The following is a 22,833-nucleotide window of genomic DNA, read 5'->3' as shown; positions in this document are numbered from 1 at the left end:
GTCCTAATTTGGGATGTTGTATGGATGGTGTGGCAACATGCTGTATCAATGCATGCTCCCAACACCTCCCATGTAGATCTGATTAGTGTAGCCTCTTTCTAATGGTAGACCCGTGCACTTTGACATCAGCAGTGGCAAGAGTTACCTGTCAGTCCAGTACTAACATTAAGAGGTTCTTAAGAGACTAAACTTGTTGGGACGGCCTGTCTGGACAAGTTGTTTGAATTCTTTTCTGGACAGTAGAATGGATGATTTCCAGTTGTTTGGAGATCTTTTTTAAATCCTTTCTTAGATCTCTAAGATTCTTTCTGATAACTTCCAAGAGTTATTAAAATCTTAGCATGGCGTAAACACACACTACAACAACAAAATGCAAACCAAACAAAATGTCTGAAGTTTAAATATGACAGGTTCAGACTAGACCCTCACAAATGATATCCTAATTATTTGCACCTCATCTGGTGCACGATTCTAATTTTAGGTATGTGAAATAGTGATTAATGGACAGGTGCACTTACTTTTCCACATGTGAAATGAACATTTATTTAAATTATACAGTTTATTGCAAAATGTAAATGTGGCATGATGTTTGTTATATTACATCACCTTTATTTAAAGATCAAACCTTGATATGTCCACATATGTTAAAGAAAAAAAATTTCATGGGGTGTACTTACTTTTTCACATACACTTTCCATCAATGCAACGGAAATATTTTAGATGAGGTAGCCAAGTGGTTCCTAAATTATTCTGACATCACTTTGGTATTCCATTATTGTGACTCAGAAATGACATCTCCTCCAAATTCCCAGAAAGCATTGCATTTCTACATTCCATTAGATTACAAAACCTTGCTGCCTGATGCCACTATCTGTTAAACTAATCCTCATCAGCCATTTGTTACATTAAAAGGTATGTGAAAGATTTTCTGCCCTGTTTTAAAATTAAGAATAAAATTATGACAGTAAAGATAAGAGCATATGAGCAGGGTGGTTTGAGCTCTAGAGCTCTAGAGGATTTCTGGCCTTATCGCTGTCTGTGTGGCGGCTGCATTTCTCCTCGATTTCATAAACGTTTCCTTTGGCTGCCCCATTGCATTGATGTACGTATTACTAATGGGTTATTCTGAACTGGCCTGGTATGAGTCAGTCAGTGCGTGTGTGTCCTGTGATAGACTAACTTTCACATTCAGGTTTGTTTCCTGGCTTGCATCCACTGCTGCTGGGATCGGTTTCCTGAGGACTTTTTAATGCAAAGAATTGGGTTTGGAAAACAGATGCTTGGCAAAACAGAATACTCCAGTATTAAAATTTAACTCCACTGCAAAGCTTCAAGAGAATGTTTGTTAAAATCTGGAGGCCACTGCTGAGTAATTGAACAATTTTCAGTAATGAACAACAAAGTTCTACTACCACTTTAATCATTACAATTGAATATGGATTTTTTTTGGAATCTGGATATAATTATTTACAAAGAAATGCCATTTTGAATGGAGTCCCCAGAAACAATGGAAGGTAAAAAGAAGAAGGTTTTAAAAGAAAGCCTCATGAAAACTCTTTTTTATGTGGACAGGGGCTGCACAGTGCCCTAAAACTCATCATTTCCTGCACAACCACTAACTAATAAGATAGCCAATGTAAGGATGCCATCAAAAAGGCCACAAGAAGGAGGCTAGGGCAGTTTGCATCTTGGGAGGTCAACAGAACTAAGTGAATTGTGTTTTCAGTTTTGTTGTTACTGTTTGGGGGAGCAGCTTGAGATGATCCAATCTTGGGGAAATGTTTTATTTCTATTTCAGAGTTTCTTAATCCATGGGTCACTCCTTAGATGGGCTGTCACCCTACATTAGTGTTGGATCGGTGCTAAAATTTTATCTTCAGTATCAATATCAGCTTTCTGACTTCAGCACCAGCACCAAAATAGTTCTGAAGCAAATAACAGATAACTCCAAAACTCTTACTCCAGCCTCCCTGGTGCACCACACAATCGCTCACCTCGCTGAAGTTCAGATGGCATCGAAGTGTGTAGTTTAATTTTGTGAAGTCTACAAAATGGATATTTTCGACAACATCAATAGAGAGTGTTGTGGAATTGAGAGGAAAGTTAATGTTTATTTCAAAACCAAAACTCCCAAAATGCAGGTACCGTACCATTTTAAAATTTGGGTTTTTCCAAACTTTTCCAGTACTAGTTAACCATGCAACCTCAGCATATGTTTAAAATAAATAAATAAATAAATAAAACAAATTAAATCTGCCATCACTCTACTGTTTTCAGAGACATGGAACACTTTTGCTTCTGCATACTGGGGAAATAAATGACTGACATAAGTCCAGTAACAAGTCGACGACAAACCTGTTGTTCACGTTCGTTGACTTTCTTAACGAAGTACGTGGTGTACAAGTTCCTCAAATTTGCTGTAGCATCACCTGCTTTGAATTCTGTATAACCCTTATAAAATTCATCCCAAAGACATGAACCAAACAGGAATGTTAAAAGAACGCACAATGCAGATTTTTTGAGGGTTAGACTTACTTTTACTGTGAAGCATGGCAAGTAAAAGTGTGCTGTCTGCAGTGTGATACAACCAAAAGAAAGCATAAAGCCTTCCAAAGTATTTGAAAACAAAGCATGCTACTTACTGAGGCAAATCGTTCGACTTGCTTAACGTGTAAAAACAAAAAAATTCTTGAGGCTTCACAAAAAATATTTTAGTGTATTAGTGCAACAAGACTGCTGGCACTCTCATCTCGCTGCCAAATATAATATAAACTCAGACTATTGCAGAACAGCTATTCTTCCCTTGTGCAAAAAATATGTACACCAAAATTCTCGATGAGACAGCCACTTGCAAACTTAAACATATTCCTCCCTGTACTCTTTTTATTCATGACTGATTTCGACAAACTTGTGAAAATCAGACAATCAATTAAAAAAACAGATGAACACTGTTGTAAAGTGAGGTCCGCAGCTCGTTGCCTTTTAAAATAACCATTCGCCACACTTGTGGCTTAAGGAGCGGGTATGGTAGTGTGGCTGGAGCGTTTCCCGGGCACAATGCAGCGCAGGCATTTCCACACTTAAGTGCACGGTTGAGGGATCGTTCGTGTTCATAATTGATGTCAGGAGCTGCTAATCGCCACACCTGTGCCACGTCCCCACATATAAAATGAGAAACCCAAGTGCGAGGTGGAGGGAAAAAACGGAGATGAAAAGGAACTTAGGTTAGAAGGCGGCTGAAGAGCAGTCTCGGTGATGACGATCCGGCCACATAGAGAGGAAAGGCAGCACAAACAGGGGCCCCATGAACGTAGTATAGGTTGTGGTGGTCTAGGAGCTGGATCGCCACACTGAACAATGGTGTGGAGTTGGGTGAGCATGGAGGATGACCTCCCCAGGGATCCGAGGTATGACTGCAAGTGCGTGAAGGTCTGGACGGCCTTGGACTGTCTGGCTGCGGCGTGAGGAGGCAGACAAGATGGGGGTCGGGGGATGAAGTTTGTGGCTGCTGAGTCTCTAGCGACTGCAAGACTTATGGGTGAGCTGCAGAGATGAAGAAGGAGATGGGCTGGGATCTGAAGGAGCCAGTAATTGCATTTTAACTTCTGCTTTTAATGGATTTATTTATTGTGTTTTTATTCCCCACTATCCACTTGTTTTTATGGATTATTTTGAAGCACTACACTGTGGACAATGTTTTTGGTTTTGCTTTGATTACTTTTTTAATAAAAGCACCGAACTCTTTGTACACAATCCCCTTGCTCCTGTGTGATTTGTCCCCATCTGTCAGCTCATTCGGTCATAACTATCGACGGTGTTGGGTTCGAGAGGCCCCTAAAATCTGAAGAGGTAACCTGGAATGGACCAGCATCGTCACAACAATAAATTTGATTCAGTAATAAACAGCCATGTGTCGACTTGTTTTTGGATAAGTATATGTGTATCTCATCGACCGTGTATACGCGTGTATGTATTTACATGTTGAATACGCATTTACTGCTATTGGTTAATGTGTGCCATTCAGGGGAATCTGCTGGGTAGTCTACATTAAAAGTACTACTCATAAATGGTCATTATTGAACAAAAATAAGTAAAACTGGGTTCCAAAACCAAAAAGGTTCATAATCACTGATCTGTTTAAAGCAAGTAAGAAAACGGGGTAACATTATGCTACCTTGACGGTGTAGTACTGACTCTCTGTGCTGAATACATCTGATTTGTTTCATTTCAACCATCTGCCCTTGTCGTTCATTCCCCCAGCCCCAGTACTTTCATCATTTCAAAAACACAACTAATTGTGAAGGGACTATCTGTTAGTGGACTATTTTAATTTAACAATATTTTTGCGATAAAATGCATACCTTTTGCTCATTGTGCGCATACATTTGGACGACTTGACTTGTGCATTATGAGAAACGAGTAATGCAAGATTTTTTTCATATACATTTTTGATATTGTTTGCAGCATTGGTCTTCATTGGGTTCCATTCTATGAGAAAGTCCGTTCTTCACAAAAACACAAGATTAAAAATGTTTCTCTGCCATCAGTACAAACTACATGGGGTTAAATAACTTTTAAAAACATATTTTTGGGTGGGGTATTTGTTTAATGATAGGTGCAATGGAGGATTAAGACTAATCTGCATTTATAACGACACATTCTGGTATACAGCCACCTTACGACTCACCTAACGATAGAATAATCAGTGACCCTACATAAGCAAAGGTTCTCCAGTCTTTGTTCAATGAAATTATAAAGAATTTAATTCCTTTAGGACCATAAGTGGAACCCATTGCACCAAACATTGTACTCCACTGCTGTTCCTTACCCTCTAATTTCATAGTCCTTCCAACTCTTCTCAAACAACTTCTTGGACTCCTGAAAATAAGAACAGCAAAAGAAGGCAGACAGTAAATCAAATTAAATTATTATCAGCACACAGCAAATACAATCAAGTAAAATGTGCCTTCTGGATTTCTGCAGAGAATTTTAAATTCCCATCAGAATACAAAAATATGTACATTCTGTGAAAAACTTCCCAATTCAGTCAGTCAGTCAGTCAGTATTTGTCCAACCCACTATATCTTAACACAGGGTCACGGGGGTCTGCTGGAGCCAATCCCAGCCAACACGGGGCACAAGGCAGGAACAAACCCCGGGCAGGGTGCAGCCCTTCCCAATTCAAGCAAAACAAAATCTTAATGAGACCAATGCCTGGCAGAAGAGTCTGTGCTCTGACTCTGCAAATGAGCAATTTACTTTTACCACTTCCAGAGCAGACAAACAGATTGAGTGACATTCCAGGAGTACACCAGCTTTTACCCGTTTAATGACTTGATCAGATGACTGTTGCATACTGAGAAAATTTCACCATCCCAGCTCTACTGGGTTCATATACTAAATCCTCTTCTCCTGTGCTCCATTTGTTTTAAGCAATCTCATGATTAAACATCAAATCCATACCCAGTTTTCATGCAAAATAAAAACTACAGCTTATTCAAATATCTAAGGGTTGTACTGAGTTCTAAAAGTAGCTGATTCAAGCAACTGGCTCCTTCAATTCCTAGGACACACCAAGATTGCTTCTCTTTAAACACATTTACACATAACAAGATACTTTGCCTGAGGTGGGCTGGCACCCTGCCCAGGGTTTGATTCCTGCTTTGCGCCCTGTGTTGGCTGGGATTGGCTCCAGCAGACCCCCGTGACCCTGTAGTTAGGATATAGCGGGTTGGATACTGGATGGATGGAAGATACTTCACCCGACTTCTCTTTTTCTTTGTTCATTTATATTTTCTTTTCTTAGATTCCTTATCACACCTACCACACTATCTACTCTATATTTGGGAGCACTAGTTTCCATTCTTTCTTATGCTTTCACATTTCATAAATCCTTTTACCATTCAAATCTGAAAACACTGGAAATTAAAAGTCATAATTATAAACATACTCACCAGCCTTCCATCTCGAAGGTCTGCTTTTAAAAGGTTGTCAAGGGGGAATGAGATGATATTATTCATGTTCTGGATCTACAACGGAAACATTTATGCTTTTGTTATTTATGGGCCCAGTAAGTTCTGCTAATATTTTGCTGCTAGCATGGAGATACACTTCCTAATATTTCTGATTTATTATAAAAAATTCACTTATTTTTTGCTTGTCAGTCTGGCTTCCCTACAAATGTCATTAGCAACTTTTGCTGCATTCACGTGCTTTTGGCAGAAGGATATACAGGAACAAGCTTTCTACAGAGAACTCCTTTCAAACAGGACGTTCCCAGTTCTGAGTAAAATGAGCTACTTAGATAAATCAGATTTTGAAGAAATGTTGATCTCTTACCTCATTTAAAATATTAAATAAGGTATATAAAATTGAAAACATAATAATTTACTCATATTTGGCTATACCCTTTGTGGAGGACTGCCGGCTTCCCATGCCGGTCCTCACCCCCAGGCCACCAGGAGGAGCTCTCCCGACAGCAGGATCGTGCCCCGAGGTCCAGCAGGGCCTTATGGACTCTGTAGTGTTTATACACAGCCCTGCTGGATACCTTGGGGACCACCAGGAGTCATTGTGGGGGGACTTATGGGCTCTGTTGTGCCTTATGACCTGGGAGTACGTCATGGTCACGTGACGGGAAGGAATGGCGTGCTCCAGGGGTGAAATAAAAGGAATAAGGAACTGTGGACTGCTGGGACAGGAACACCTCCGGGTCAGGGGCTATAAAAGGACGGTGCCTCAGTCCAGACACTGAGCTGTGCTGGGTGGGAGAGGAGCAAAGTGTCTGGGCGAGGAGGAGAGAATATAATTGTGTTTATTGGTTAATATTGAATAGTTTATGAGTAGTGTGGAAGGTGCTTGGTGCACTTCTGTGGGAAAAGAAAATAAAGAGTCTTGGACTTTTACCTGGTGTTTGGAGTCATCCCTGAGGGTTCAAGGGAGCACTAGTGCCCCCTACTGCCACACCTTAAATAAAGAGATGTGAAACCCCTGCTATGCATCTTTTTATTTTATTAAAAAAAAAAATAACTGCTAATTTTTAATTCTGCTGGATTGTGCATGTGCCTCGCTCCAGACTTTCCTATTTTACACATTTTTACTTTGCCCCTGCAGTCTCCTGAGAGGACTATAAAAGACTCTTGTTTTCCACAGCTGTTCAGTTGATTTTTCTCACTGTTCCTTTGTTAGTCCACATCTCTTTTGACTCATGTTGCCTTCTTTTGCTTCACTTATATCTTTTAAAGGTATTTTGTATTATATCACAATACTAGCAAAATACTCGCGCTTCACAAATAATAACAATTCATAAAGACAATATAAAAATGGCGTCCACAAACGAAGTGATTAGTTCCTATATTATGTTTCGTGGTCATACGTAATTTCCGTTTGAAACGCGAAAAGAATTTTATATATATATATATATATATATATATATATATATATATATATATATATATATATATATATATATATATATATATATATATATATATATATATATATACTAAATATATATGTACCAGGCCAGTTTTTTAATGGTTTTTAAGCACAGGGAGAAAATTAACATTTGAAAAATCGATAATGTAATAAATCAGCAAGAAAAGCAACATTGTAACAATGCACGGAACGAACCAACACACAATCGTCCGCGACTGAAAACTGACGGACCCCCATCGCGCCCTGCCTGCTCATGTGCCCACCTCTAACTTGGCACTTGAGGAGTCGTCGTCCTTGCACATGCATCTGTGACTCACGTAGACTTTTCATTGCTCTGTGTGGTTTTGGATGCTTTTCTTTATATAATCCACCAAGACACCTGACCACGATAGTAGCGCGAATTGCTGTATGTAGCGTGTAAAACAGTTTGCTATGGTGCATGCGGTCGTGCAGAATCAAAACTCGGCTTTTAAAGACTGCTTACTTTATTGTGTTTTAACCTCAGTTGTAAAGGATTGTTTTAAGGATCCCATGGGATACCCCTCACAAACCGTTTTACACGCTGCATATGGCGATTCACCTCCGCGAGAAACATGCCTCTATGAACAGTCAACGTGGCTCAGAATTGCATGTGGCCTCTACGACAGACGAATATAAACGACGCAGTTTTTACTGTGTCGTCGCGTCCGAGTTATATTCCATGTTTGTCAACCATTGTAAAGATAACAGGTTTCATTCATCGAAGTGTTCACTACCCAAATCGGTACTCGGGAATCTAAGATGTTTAACAGGCATTCCCGGTATTAAGTTGTGGATTTTTCTGCGAATATTTAGCGGCAGCGTGTCTATGAACTTAATTTAAACAAGCTTTACACCTTGCTTTCCTATTGATATGTCTACAAAGTCTTGTTCAGATTCAGAGGGTTGTTCCTTTCTTACTGCATCAATAAACAGCACGTCTTCCTTTTTATCTGAGACATCACACTTTGCATGCACGGGTTTACCTTTCCCAGTCCTGCAAAGTCAGTTCACGTGAGCCGCTCGGTGTACATGAATCGAAGGTTCTCAGCTGTGCTTGTGCTATCTCGTGCGATCTTGCAATGTCCACGGCTTTATTTAATGTTAGCTCAGACCCGGCACTTAAAGGTTTCTCTCGCACTTTCGCTGAGTTTGTGCCAAACACTAGTCTATCCCTGACCATCTCATCTTTGTTTGCTTAAGCACAGTCCTTCACCAGCAATTTTAACTCCGTTACAAAGTGATGAAAAGTCTCGTTTATACACTGCATCCTCTCATTAAACTTGTATGTCGCGAATATCCCATTCGTCTTAGGCATGACAAACGCCAGCAGCAGCGTGTCTATGAACTTAATTTAAAGTTAAGCTTTACACCTTGCTTTCCTATTGATATGTGTACAAAGGCTTGTTCAGCGTCAGAGGCTTGTTCGTTTCCTACTGCATCAATAAGCAGCTCGTCTTCCTGTTTATCTGAGACATGACATACTGCATGCACGGGTTTACCTTTCCCAGTCCTGCAAAGTCAGTTCACGTGTGCCGCTCGGAGTACATGCATCGAAGGTTCTCAGCTGTGCTTGTGCTATCTCATGCAATCTTGCGATGTCCACGGCTTTATTTAATGTTTGCTCAGACCTGGCAATGCATCTTCTCATTAAACTTGTATCTCGCAAATATTGTAATGGTCGTAGGCATGACAAACGCCAGTGGCAGCGGGTCTATGAACTTAATTTAAAGTTAAGGTTTACACCGTGCTTTGTTTCCGCAGTAGCTGCACTTATGAATATGCTTGTATGCGTCACTCACTTCATATTCTTTTACTGCCTTCTCAATTGTGTAATGCGTTTTTTGTTCAGCGCTCTTTGGAGCTCTTGCTTGTTCTCTGTGTACTGCGTTCACAGTCAGTTCACGTGAGCCGCTCGGAGTACATGCATCGAAGGTTCTCAGCTGTGCTTGTGCTATTCTCGTGCAATCTTGCGATGTCCACGGCTTTATTTAATGTTAACTAAGACCCGGCACTTAAAAGTTTCTCTCGCACTTTTGCTGAGTTTGTGCCAAACACTATTCTATCCCTGACCATCTCCTCTTCGTTTGCATAAGCACAGTCCTTCACCCGCGAATATTTAGCGGCAGCATGTCTATTGGATTGCTGCTGATGGACAGCCTTATATGGGCAGGCACTCAATTACGTGAGGGGTGTGACGATGAGGGACGCAACTCCGTCTCACACGGTGACCGAGCTGCAGGCTATGGCCATATATATGTATTAAGTAGGTTCCAGTTATGACTGTTACACGTAGAATTTCGAAATGAAACCTGCCTAACTTTTGTAAGTAAGCTGTAAGGAATGAGCCTGCCAAATTTCAGCCTTCTACCTACACGGGAAGTTGGAGAATTAGTGATGAGTGTGTGAGTCAGTCAGTCAGTCAGTGAGGGCTTTGCCTTTTATTAGTATAGATTTGTCCCTCAGGATATTGTGGTGTAGCGGGTCCACAGCTCAAGTCAACAGGGCCACTTTTTAAGAAATAATTGCGGCTTAGAGGGGGGTGTGGTACTGTGGCTGAAGCGGTTCCCAGGTGATTCGTGATGCGGATGGTCCTCGCTTAAGTGCACAGGCGAGGAGTCGTCCGCATTCATATGATGCCGGGAGCTGCTAATTGCCACACCTGATCCACGTCCCGTGATAAATAATAGAAGCGCGAGAAGGCCATGTATATTCTGTTGCGTTCCAAGTGTCTTTAGTGTGGTACCCCAAGAGGCAGGGCCACCTGCCAATCACCACAAGGGATGCCCTCTGCAATATGGAAGCGGGGCAACCCACAGCTCCTTGTGGTTCATTTGAATGTGCTTGGGAATGATTCTTGGATTTATGATTTTTTTGTGCTTAGTGAATTTCTGGATTTTCTGACCTGTATTTCAACTACTCTTTAGATTTGTGATTAGAACTTAATTTGCATAGATTTAATGTGTTGCCTTCTGTACCTTTTGTGCTCCTCACAGCTTAATTTTGGTTCTACAGGGCTGTTGAATAATACATCTTTTACTTATGAAGATTCTTCTGTGGCCCTCTGTTTTATTAGGCAGGGCTTTTGATGAGATTCCCTCCTCTTCTGGTTATTTTTGGAAGCATTCAGAACTTATAAGCTTGGAAACTCTTGGGCTTCACAACAGTGTTAGCCACTATTTGGCATTTTGTATTTTAAATTTTCCTGCTTTTAACTTTTTCTCATATATTTAGGATTACATTCTTTTTTGGAATAATGTATTGACTTGTGTTTAAAAATTATTTGGCTTCACTTGGTTTTTCTTCTCCCCATTTATCTGGCCTAAATCAAGCATTGTGGTATTAATTTGTTGATGTATTTTTTGCTTTTTTTTTTCCGTGTGTATAATCCTTTGTTAAAATTATGCCAGGGAGTGATGATATGTTGCAGGCTATTGTGATCCCACAATTCTAATACATTTTTTTGGATTCCCTTGAACTGGTTCTATTAAAGTACGCATTTAATTAAGTCTTTTTCAACCCTAGGATTACAAAAATAACATTTATTTGAATTTTTGGTGTTATGCTGAGAAACCATCATTGTTTTGCATACTTTGAAAATTTCCTCGTCAGGTCATGGCTCCCAATTGTTAGGGAGCCTTGCCACAGAGGTCACAGCATCTGATGTCATTTATGCAGTTAGGTTAAAAAGTCAGATGTGGCAATCATTTCTCCTCCACATTTGGAGAAAAATCCCTGTGTCTGTGTGTAAATCCTTCGGTGAAAACTTTTCTGGCTTGAGATCATTTCTCTTATCATATGGTATCTCGAAGTTAGGTTAGTGATTTGAACTTAGTGAAGGATCGGCTCGATTTTCAGGGTTGAATTTAGCTCATTCTCAGACTATGTTTCATCTCCTGTTCTTTTTCATTAAAAGTTCTTACTGTCTTATCTCGAGTCAGCACATATGTTGGTCAGAAGTACAAATAAGAATGTCATCGTACTCTGTACATGTAACAACACTAATGCTACTACTACTACTACTACTACCTGTACTACTACTACCACCACACAAAGTGTTTTTCTTGTATAATTAATAGTAATTAAACATTTTTGTTTTCATTACTTGCATTAATCAATAACTGGCAAATCTTTTCTGTTTAATTGAGTTAAATAAATTAATTATGTCAGTTCTGGTAAGATTCTTTTCGATTTTGGCCTTTCTTTTTCTGGAAGAATTTCATAACAGTGAAGGTGTGACATCACAAATGGTAGCTCTAAAAATCGCTACAACAAGTAAATATAGCATTCTTTCCATCATTGTCCGAGGACTTGCCTTCTGCTCCACTGCTGTGGCCTTGGTACGGTGACCACAAAACTGTTGCCAGTATGTTCATTCATCAGTCAATCTCCTGGTCACCTCGGTCCTCACTCATGAGCAAGACCCTGAAGTACTTGAATTCTCCCGCATAGGGAAGGCGCTCACCCCTTACCTACAGAGATCAACGCACTCTTTTCCAACAGAGGATTATGACCTCCCCCCTTACTAACTGTAAGTCTGAATAATTTACAGCTATGTTATCTGACGATAATGTGTTCCTGACAGTGGTATCCACAGCAAATGGATCTACTGGGAATGGCTAGACAAAGAAGAGTCCAAAAACAAACCCTCATGGAATGATTCTAAATAAATCAAAGCAAAATTCACCTGGAAAACATTCACTTGGACTAATTCCTGCAGCCAGTTAACTGTGAAGCCCCTAGCGGCTTGGTCCATTTGGACTATTTCCAGTCATCATGTGCTATCTCCATATGCGCTCACCACCCATTAGGTGAGGGGTAAGGATTAGGTGCAATCAAAGTCGGATGACTGACAAGAGCAGGACATATCCAGGCGTACTAGGAACTTGGCAATGGAATTCATGAAAACACACTCCCTAAAAGAAAACAGTTCTGGATCGCACATGGTTTTCAATAGTCCTTCTGGGACTGCAAGATGTATGAAAAAAATAAGAAACATAAAACACTTCTACATCTTTTGTTTCTACATAAGAAAGTGATCTAAGTCACATCCAGCTGGAAATAATTTGGTCAGATTCTGTGCTTCCTTTAACCCTGTAATACAGCAGCTTTTCGACAAAAGGAAACTTACTTACTATGAATCAAATTTAAGAGGACGAGAAAATGATTTTTCAACACAACAGCAGCTCATCAAGTTGGTTTGGAGCGGGTCAGTTCCTTACCAGGTTCTTGAACAAAGCGGTCACTTCCTTAGTAAACACTGCCAGATTTAGGAAGCCAGTTGACATCTCATTGTTTTCCTGAGAGAGATGGCTGTCGCCCAGGTTCTCCAGAATTTCAATATATTGGTCTTCATTTTCTATGTGAGCTGCAATAAAATAATCATAAGTTATGTTAATAGTTGTAGTGACACAGTGGAAAGTGGCTTCAGAGACTTGGGCTCTAATACTGGCCTAGTCATTGTTCATTGTCCCCGTGTCCACAGGGTTTTCTGTTTGTACCCTAAACTGTATCTCCAAAAAACATTCAGGTCGGGTGGAAGGGTACATCGCTTATAAACAGTATACACCCTTATCAAAGTTTTCACATTTTATTATTCTAACACATTAAATCACAATGGATTTAATTTAATTTGGCTTTTTTAAACTCTGATCAACAGAAAAAGACTCTTTAGTGTCAAAGTGAAAGCAGATAGCTGCAAAGTGGTCTAAATTTATCACAAATATAAACCATCAAATAACTGACCACATAAATATTTACCCCTTCAAATCAGGCTGCCTATTAAAAGTATTCACCCCCCTTGAAAGTTTGATTCAATGTTGTATAACAATTAAATGTGCACAGTGGATTTAATTTGGCTTTTTTGACACTAATCAACAGACAAAGACTCCTTTATGTCGAACAGATCCCTGCAAAGTTGTCTAAATTAATTACAAATATAAAACAAAATAATTGATTGCACAAGTACACGTATGTTTGGCGGTCATGACAGTCTTGAGTCTGTGTGCTTAGGTCTCTCTCCTTCTCTAATAGCTTTGCACATTTGGACTCTTGTCATTTCTCCCCATTCTTCTTCTTCTTTATAAAATCACTCAAGCTCTGTTATGTTGCATGGTGACTGGGAGTGAACAGCCTTTAATAAGTCCAGCCACAAATCATCAATTGGATTAAGATCTGGACTCTGACTCTGCCCCGTCGGGACATTAACATTGATGTTTTGAAGCCATTCCTGTGTTTATACATGGGGTTGTTGTCTTGCTGGGAAACACATCTTTCCCCAAGGTGCAGGTTTCTTGTAGACTGCCTCAGGTTTTCCTCCAGGATTTCTCTATTTTTCATTCCATTCATTTTCCCCTCACAAGTATTCCAATAGTCAGCTGCAGATAAGCATCCCCACTGCCTGACACTGCCACCACCATGCTTCACAATGGGCATGGTGCGCTTATCATAATGTGCAATGTTCACAAATGGTGTTTGTACTGATGGCCAAAAAACTCAGGTTTGGTCCCATTCGACCACAGAACCTTCCAGTTGCTTTCACATTTTCCCATGCAAGTTCTGCTGAGACTCTGGGAACAGTTGTTGTCTGCACAGTTACTCCAGTCTTAGCTGCTGCAGCTTGTAACTCTGTCAGAGTGTTCATAGGTCATTTGGTGCCTCCCTCACTAGTCTTCTTCTTGCATAATCACTCAGGTGTGGATGGTAGCAGATTTACACTTGTATACTTTCCTTTTCCTAATGATTAATTGAACTTATTAATAAATAATAATAATACATTTTATTTATATAGTGCCTTTCCCATGCTCAAGGCACTTCACAGAGTTTAAGAAAGAACGGCAGGTTATACAGTATATAGCATTGTACTAAACCAGATTAGAACATTAGAACATTAGAACAATCTAGACGAGAACAGGCCATTCAGCCCAACAAAGCTCGCCAGTCCTATCCACTTGTTTCCTTCAAGAAAACATCAAGTCGAGTTTTGAAAGTCCCCAACGTCTTACTGTCTACCACACTACTTAGCTTATTCCAAGTGTCTATCGTTCTTTGTGTAAAGAAAAACTTTCTAATGTTTGTGTGAAATTTACCCTTAACAAGTTTCCAACTGTGTCCCCGTGTTCTTGATGAACTCATTTTAAAATACAAGTCTCGATCCACTGTACTAATTCCCTTCATAATTTTAAACACTTCAGTCATGTCACCTCTTAATCTTCTTTTGCTTAAACTGTAAAGGCTCAGCTCTTTTAATCTTTCCTCATAATTCAACCCCTGTAGACCTGGAATCAGCCTAGTCGCTCTTCTCTGGACCTTTTCTAGCGCTGCTATGTCCTTTTTTGTAGCCTGGAGACCAAAACTGCACACAATACTCAAGATGAGGCCTCACCAGTGCATTATAAAGGTTGAGCAGAACATCTTTGGACTTGTACTCCACAGATCAAGGCGCTATATAACCTAACATTCTGTTAGCCTTCTTAATGGCTTCTAAACACTGTTGGGAAGTTAATAGCTTAGAGTCCACTATGACTCCTAAATCCTTCTCATAAGGTGTACTCTCGATTTTCCGACCGCCCATTGTGTATTCAAACCTAATATTTTTACTTCCTATGTGTAATACTTTACATTTACTGACATTAAATTTCATCTGCCACAAATCTGCCCAAGCCTGTATGCTATCCAAGTCCTTCTGTAATGATATAACGCATTCCAAATTATCTGGTAATCCACCTATCTTGGTATCATCTGCAGACTTAACCAGCTTGTTACTTATATTCCTATCTAAATCATTTATATATATTAAAAATAGCAGCGGCCCTAGCACTGACCCCTGTGGAACACCACTCTTAACATTGGCCAGTTCTGATGAAGTTCCTCACACCATCACCCTCTGCTTCCTGTGTCTGAGCCAATTCTGCACCCATCTAAAAACATCACCCTGAACTCCCACTTCTTTTAACTTGATGCCCAACCTCTCATGTGGCACCTTATCAAATGCTTTCTTGAAAGTCCAGATAAATAATATCATAAGCTCCACTTTGATCGTATCCTTTTGTTGCAACCTCATAGAATTCCAACATATTACTAAAACACGACCTCCCTCTTCTGAACCCATGCTGACTGTTCAGAATAACTCCTGTCCTTGCCATGTGTTGCTCAATCTTATCCTTAATAATAAAATAATAAATAAATAAATAAATAAATAAATAAAGAAGATTAAGAAAGTAAATTCAGAGAAAAAACCTAACAGACAACATAATTGATGGTCTAGCACACACACACACAGGTTACATGAGCATCTTGACAGAGAGGTAAACTGAAAGAAGGGTAGTAAAGTCAAGTAGAGCTAAAAGCCTTCCTGAACAGATGAGTTTTGAGTTGTTTTTTAAAAGAATTGATGGAGTCAGCTGACCTGAATAATTTCGGTAGGCCATTCCAGAGTCTGGGCGCTATACAGGTGAAGGCCCTGCTGTCACCCATGGAGTGTAGATTAGTGTGGGGCACAACAAGATTGCCAGAATCAGAGGACCTTAGTGGGCGGACAGGCACATAATGATGGAGAAGGTCACTGATGTAGTTTGGCAAAAGGTTGTTTAAGGCTTACTTGGTTATTAGTAGGATTTTATATTTGATTCTGTAAGACACAATGAGCCAGTGAAGGCAAAGCAGGATGGGTGTTATGTGCTCACTGCTGCTGGTCCGTGTAAGGACTCTTGCAGCTGAGTTTTGAATAAGCTATAAGATTACAGGGGGCACCTGCCAGTAGGGAATTACAATAATTGATGCGGGATGTGATAAAAGCATGGACCAGTTTCTCAGCATTAGATAGCACTTGATATTCAATGACTTATATCCATCCCCAGTTATTTTGTATTGTACATTAGTAATTCCTGAACTCCTTCAAAATTGTGTTGTGTCTCTTTGGAAAATCCTTGGGTACCGATGTTTTGACTTTGTGTCGACTGAGCGGTTGCTCATTGAGTCCCAAATGAGGCACATTACCTGCATTGTGAGGGAGCATCAGTTATGACACTACGGCCATGTGGGGCGATTCCCCTAGGGTTTCCCACCTCATAGAATCCTCATTTTTGAGGACCTGAGTGGCTGAACCAAGCCATGATGATGTCCACGTAAGACCTGGCTGTGGCAGCTAGATGGTCATTTCCGGATGGTGAGACAGGACTGCGTGTCTGACTTGGGGGGGATCACCAACTGGGATCCTGAGCTGTTTCGTCGTATGATGGTTGCGGCATCACCCTGTACAAGTGCATGCTCCCCAATTTGACCTGACCTGATTAGTAATTAACTTAGACCACTTTATAGAGATCTGTTTTCACTTTGGCAATAAAGAAATATTTTTGTGTTGATCAAAACAGCTGTATTAAGTCCAGTGCGATACAATGTTAGATAGATAGATAGATAGATAGATAGATAGATAGATAGATAGATAGATAGATAGATAGATAGATAGATAGATAGATAGATAGATAGATAGATAGATAGATAGATAGATAGATAGAAAGAGCAATAAATGATAGATAGATAGATAGATAGATAGATAGATAGATAGATAGATAGAAAGAGCAATATATGATAGATAGATAGATAGATAGATAGATAGATAGATAGATAGATAGATAGATAGATAGATAGATAGATAGAAAGAGCAATATATGATAGATAGATAGATAGATAGATAGATAGATAGATAGATAGATAGATAGATAGATAGATAGATAGATAGATAGATAGATAGATAGAAAGAGCAATATATGATAGATAGATAGATAGATAGATAGATAGATAGATAGATAGATAGATAGATAGATAGATAGATAGATGTGAAAGGCACTATATGATAGATAGATAGATAGATAGATAGATAGATAGATAGATAGATAGATAGATAGATAGATAGATAGATAGATAGAAAGAGCAATATATGATAGATAGATAGATAGATAGATAGATAGATAGATAGATAGATAGATGTGAAAGGCACTATATGATAGATAGATAGATAGATAGATAGATAGATAGATAGATAGATAGATAGATAGATAGATGTGAAAGGCAATATATGATAGATAGATAGATAGATAGATAGATAGATAGATAGATAGATAGATAGATAGATAGATAGATAGATAGAAAGAGCAATATATGATAGATAGATAGATAGATAGATAGATAGATAGATGTGAAAGGCACTATATGATAGATAGATAGATAGATAGATAGATAGATAGATAGATAGATAGATAGATAGATAGATAGATAGATAGAAAGAGCAATATATGATAGATAGATAGATAGATAGATAGATAGATAGATAGATAGATAGATAGATAGATAGATAGATAGATAGATACTTTATTAAGCCCAAGGGGAAATTCCCAAATGTTGTATAACAATAAAATGTGCTACCTTCCAAGGGATGAATACTTTGTATAGGTACTGTAATTCTAATTCTGCATTAACCATACATTCAGTACGTAATGGGGTGGGTTTGTGCGAATGACATGAGGAAGACTGGCCTACCATCCACTAGAGCCATTAGATACAAGGTGGGCCACAGCCCTGGAAAGGGAGCCTGTCCAAGGCAGGGTCCATTCACACATATGCACACTACTCACAGAGGGTCACTTTAGCATCACTAATTAACCTAACACACTTATCTTCAGGATGTACAATACAACCATAGATACACAAAACCACCAAAGGAGTAAAGTCCTTCTTTGACAGAATTCACTTTTCATGTTTGTTTTACCAGTAATGGGGAAAACACTTTAAATCAGGTCATATTGTTTCCACACCGAGCCCCCAGCGAATGTCACTCTATCTGTTTACACTACTTGAACATTTGACCTTGAGAAGTTTAAACATTCAAGCACTGCCATTCAGTACACAGTGTGACACACAGCTGAGTGCCCTGGTCTTTCAATGATGGCGTGGTACTCTGTTTAAAGTGAGTTCACTGACATATCAAGTAACTGGGGATAAAAAAAAAAAAAACAAGAAAAAAACAAAACTAGGGGTCACTTACTGTTTCCTGAAGAGTTTACAGCCTTAACAATTTTTTTCATTCGTTGCAGGATCACTTGCTCTCCTTCCAGCGACTTCCAAAATGAGGAGAAAGGAGAAGAAAAACAATGAACAGTCAATGATCACTGAACAAAACTTCCAACAATAAGTCTGTTTTCAAGCACAAGTACAAAATACGGCAGCCTTTAGATGGCACACTTTTAATTACATCATGAAGAACTCTGATTTTTTTTGTTATCCTATGTTTTTGGATTGTGCCAAAATAAACCCGTCCAGCCATTCAGCCTTCCCCAGATCTCATTATGCTCTGTTAATAAGTAAATTCTTTCATAATTAATTATAGGTTGTAACATAAGATGGAATAATATTTCCATTCTTAATACAAATTAGGGTTGAGGAAAGCTGGGGCCTATCCTGTCAAGGCAGTAAAGAGTGCTGGGTGGGACACCCATCCATCATGGGGTCTATCCATGTACACACTCACATGGGGCCACTTAAATGAATACACATCTAAGGGAAACCCAGGCAGGCATGGGGAGAACGTGAAAACTTCACAGGACAGTCACTGGGCATGCAAAGTAGGTTTTATCATATACATTAAAAAGACAAGAGATTGTTGAGACTCTATAATTGCAAGATGGATTAAGCAATTATCAGATATGGACATTTGCTACATAGAGCAGTGTGAGACTACTGTCATAAATACATCATTTTCAAAGTCAGTTATGTTACAAGATTGTGAAGCGGTGCCTGACAGGCAAGACACTGTTAGGGGCAAGAGTACCAACAAGTTGGGAAGGAGCAGAGGACCTCCACAGTAGAGAGACAGCTGCATTGATGGCAGCAGAGGTAAGGCATATATCAGTTAGAGTCTACTAACTGATGGTATACCAAGTGTGTGTGTGTGTGTGTGCTGTGCCCCAGAAAGGACCAGTATGGAAAAGAAAGAAAAGAAAATGGGAAGCCTGGATGGAAGCATTCAACTTTCTCCATGGACACTAAAGGGCAGACAACTCAGCAGAGAAACCAAGAGTGAGGAGCGAGAAGAGAACACAAGAGTTGTTCTTTCCACCGTCTGTCCACTAGTGGGCACCCTTATTGTTATTACGGGTGTGGACGGCCGCCACTTTTCTACAAGCACAAACACTTATGAGGTCCTGTGCTCCTTCTCAACCACTCAGGTCTGATGATCTGGTATATGGTGATGCCTCCTCCGCATGACGTCAAATTCCAATCCAGTCACTTTTCATAGTTCCTATACTCTTAAAAATAAAGGTGCCAGAATGGGTCTTCAGAGCGATGCCATAGGGGTTCCAAAGACCGATCAACGTGAAGATTCCAGAAATGTCCTTTGTTTCTAGACCCAAAACAGGCTCCATACAGTAAACAACCATGAATAGATGGTGACAGATTTGTGAAACACCAACGGGTCATGATTTCCAAAAGGACTCTAAGGACTAAGTCCAGGTTTTTGACATCTATTTGTGTCCTGCTGGGCAGCTTACCATACATTGAAGCCTATCTACATATTATGGAGTTTTTCAAAGTAGAAAGAACCAACTTCATATGCAAAGAGCCCTTCCCTAGGTCGGAGTGGTGGCTCTGAGGCTAGGGATCTGCACTGGCAATCGGAAGGTTGCCGGTTCGAATCCCGTAAATGCCAAAAGAGACTCTGCTCTGTTGGGCCCTTGAGCAAAGCCCTTAACCTGCAATTGCTGAGCGCTTTGAGTAGTGAGAAAAGCACTATATGAATGCAAAGAATTATTATTATTCCCTGAATGACATGGGTGTTTTTTCAAGCAATCACTCTGTAAGGAAACACACAACACAGTAAAGAACCTTGTAGTGCTATTAAAGAACCATTATTTTTAAGAGTGTAGATGAAAGAACGAGCTGCCCACATCCATTTGAAATTCTGACACTCTCAACATATTAAAGAAGAATTTGAAGACTCTCTTGTTGGTTGACTTTCTTCCTGACTGATAATAGTCATTAAGTTTTTGTAACCTAGGAATTATAACTTGTTTATACAGTAGTTTGCTCTAAGCTCTTTACTTGTGATGATCAATTTTGTAATCTTGTTCTGTAACCCTTGTTCCCAAATATTCCCCCAGACTGATGTTTACTCCACAATGTTGACCTTTCCTGTAAACTGCTTTGGATAAAAGTGTCTGCTAAGCAATTAAATTTAAATGTAAAGAGGTCTGAGTTAAACTTCACACTTCAAACATTAATAATATTCCTATATAACATAATACAAGTGGCAGGCAATGACAGTAGGCATATATGTAAGTGGGCACTATAAAAGAACAGTAACCTGCCCAGGATTACTTTCTGCCTTGCACTCCATGCTGATGGAATAAAATCCACACCCAGTACCACCATGAACTGGATTAACTGGGTTGGAGAATGTAACCTTAGGGTTATCTTATGGCAGGTGAAAAGTCTTGTGCAAAGATGTATGAGCAAATACTAAAATTCAAAGTTAAAAAGTAACATTGTAACCGTTTTAATGTTTCTTTACATAAAATCTAGACACAGTTCAATGACCAAACTGCTTCTTAGCAAACACAGGAAAAAGGAAATTATTCTCCGACTACAGAAGTGACTTAATTATCCAGTGTATTATGCCTCGATTCCGCAAAGCTTACAGTTTAAAAAATAACTAATAGCTGGTGGGGTGTGTGTGACTATCCTGATAACTATGAACTCACGCTGATGCCAGATATTCAACACAGTACATTTTTCACCATTCATTAACATGTCTAGGAGTTACAAGAAATTCTCAGAAGCTCAAATCTAATTGAAGAAGAAAAAAGAAAGAAAGAATTAAAAAAAAATTTTGAATTGAACTTTATTAATCAATACTCAACAAGTCATTTACAATAACAAAAGTAAAGCAAACATAGATAATCCCAACTCACCCCCAAAAAAACACTTAATTCATATGTTAAATAAGAAAAAACAATTCATTATCTTGAAGTTTACAAAGAAAGAAAGAAAGAACTATGAAATAAAGTAAGTCTAAAAGTGCATTAAATAAAAAGGCAATCATGACAATATTGACATGATTCATAGTCACAGGGTACCAGAGCTTAACATGGCAGCCCCGAACAAGTCCTGCCACGGGGTCCACTCTCTTTTGCACAAAAACAAGGCCAATTTATACATTATATATTTCTAGATGGGCGGCACGATGGCGCAGTGGTAGCGCTGCTGCCTCGCATTTAGGAGACCCGGGTTCGTTTCCCAGGTCCTCCCTGCGTGGAGTTTGCATGTTCTCCCCGTGTCTGCGTGGGTTTCCTCCGGGCGCTCCGGTTTCCTCCCACAATCCAAAGACATGCAGGTTAGGTGGATTGGTGATTCTAAATTGGCCCTAGTGTGTGCTTGGTGTGTGTGTCCTGTGGTGGGTTGACACCCTGCCCAGGATTGGTTCCTGCCTTGTGCCCTGTGTTGGCTGGGATTGGCTCCAGCAGACCCCCGTGACCCTGTATTCGGATTCATGGGTTAGAAAATGGATGGATATTTATAGATTTTATAGACAAAGTTTACAGATAACTGTAATGCTATTCTATCTGGCATGCCTAAAAATGTCTCCATTCCCTACAATTTATATAACATTCTGCTGATAGGATAATCTGCAGTGTGCTGGCACCCTGCGCGGGGTTTGTTTCCTGCCTTGTGCCCTGTGGTGGTTGCGATTGGCTCCAGTGGACCCCCATGACCCTGTAGTTAGGAAATAGCAGGTTGGATAATGGATGGATGGATGATAGGATAATTATCTGTTCCAAGTCCACTGAACATGTCACACCTTTTCTTTCCCAGCTTCACTGGCTCCCTGTCTACTACCGAATACGGCACAAAATACGGCTCTTAACATTTAAAGCCCTCCACAATCGTACTCACCCTACCTTACTGATCTCTCCAACAGACTTACCCTCCCGCAGATCCTCATGTGCTGCTCTACTTTGTGTACCACACATCAGACTCTGTACAATGGGAGCTGGACATTCTCTCATCGTGCCCCTCAACTCTGGAATTCTCTTCCCTCCCAGATTCATCAGCAGGACTCAATAACACAATTTAAACCTGCTCTCAAAACATATCTTTTCAGACTGCCACTGTTACAGCCAACAATCCTTGAAGTTTGTTACTACTTTTGTCCCCTTATTGCTATTTGATTTTATTGTTCTATTTGTTTTTACCTTTTTACTGTTGTTTAATTCTTTATAAGGAGATCTTAAGTGCTAAGAAAGGTGCCTATTAATAAAATGTATTATTATTATTAATTTTATATTACCTACCCATTAACCTAACCTGCACGTCTTTGGGCATGTT

The 22,833-nt window shown here is 39.6% G+C and overlaps 1 protein-coding gene across 1 annotated transcript in view; it reads right to left on the bottom strand.

Annotated features, from left to right (window-relative positions):
- The window catches only part of LOC120517106 (arf-GAP with SH3 domain, ANK repeat and PH domain-containing protein 2-like), a 120,494-nt gene that overhangs the window by 73,109 nt on the left and 24,552 nt on the right, over positions 1 to 22,833 (bottom strand). The window contains exons 2-5 of the mRNA XM_039739217.1: positions 18,497 to 18,569; positions 12,678 to 12,823; positions 5,955 to 6,029; positions 4,829 to 4,878 (exon numbers count right to left, since the gene is read on the bottom strand). Coding sequence (XP_039595151.1) covers positions 4,829 to 4,878; positions 5,955 to 6,029; positions 12,678 to 12,823; positions 18,497 to 18,569 — 344 coding nt within the window. The remainder of the gene's footprint in view (positions 1 to 4,828; positions 4,879 to 5,954; positions 6,030 to 12,677; positions 12,824 to 18,496; positions 18,570 to 22,833) is intronic.

This window comes from Polypterus senegalus, chromosome 17, assembly GCF_016835505.1.
Source record: "Polypterus senegalus isolate Bchr_013 chromosome 17, ASM1683550v1, whole genome shotgun sequence".
Classification (NCBI taxonomy): Eukaryota; Metazoa; Chordata; class Cladistia; order Polypteriformes; family Polypteridae; genus Polypterus; species Polypterus senegalus.
The sequence above is the reverse complement of the archived record's forward strand: the minus strand, read 5'-3'. Positions and strand labels throughout refer to the sequence as shown.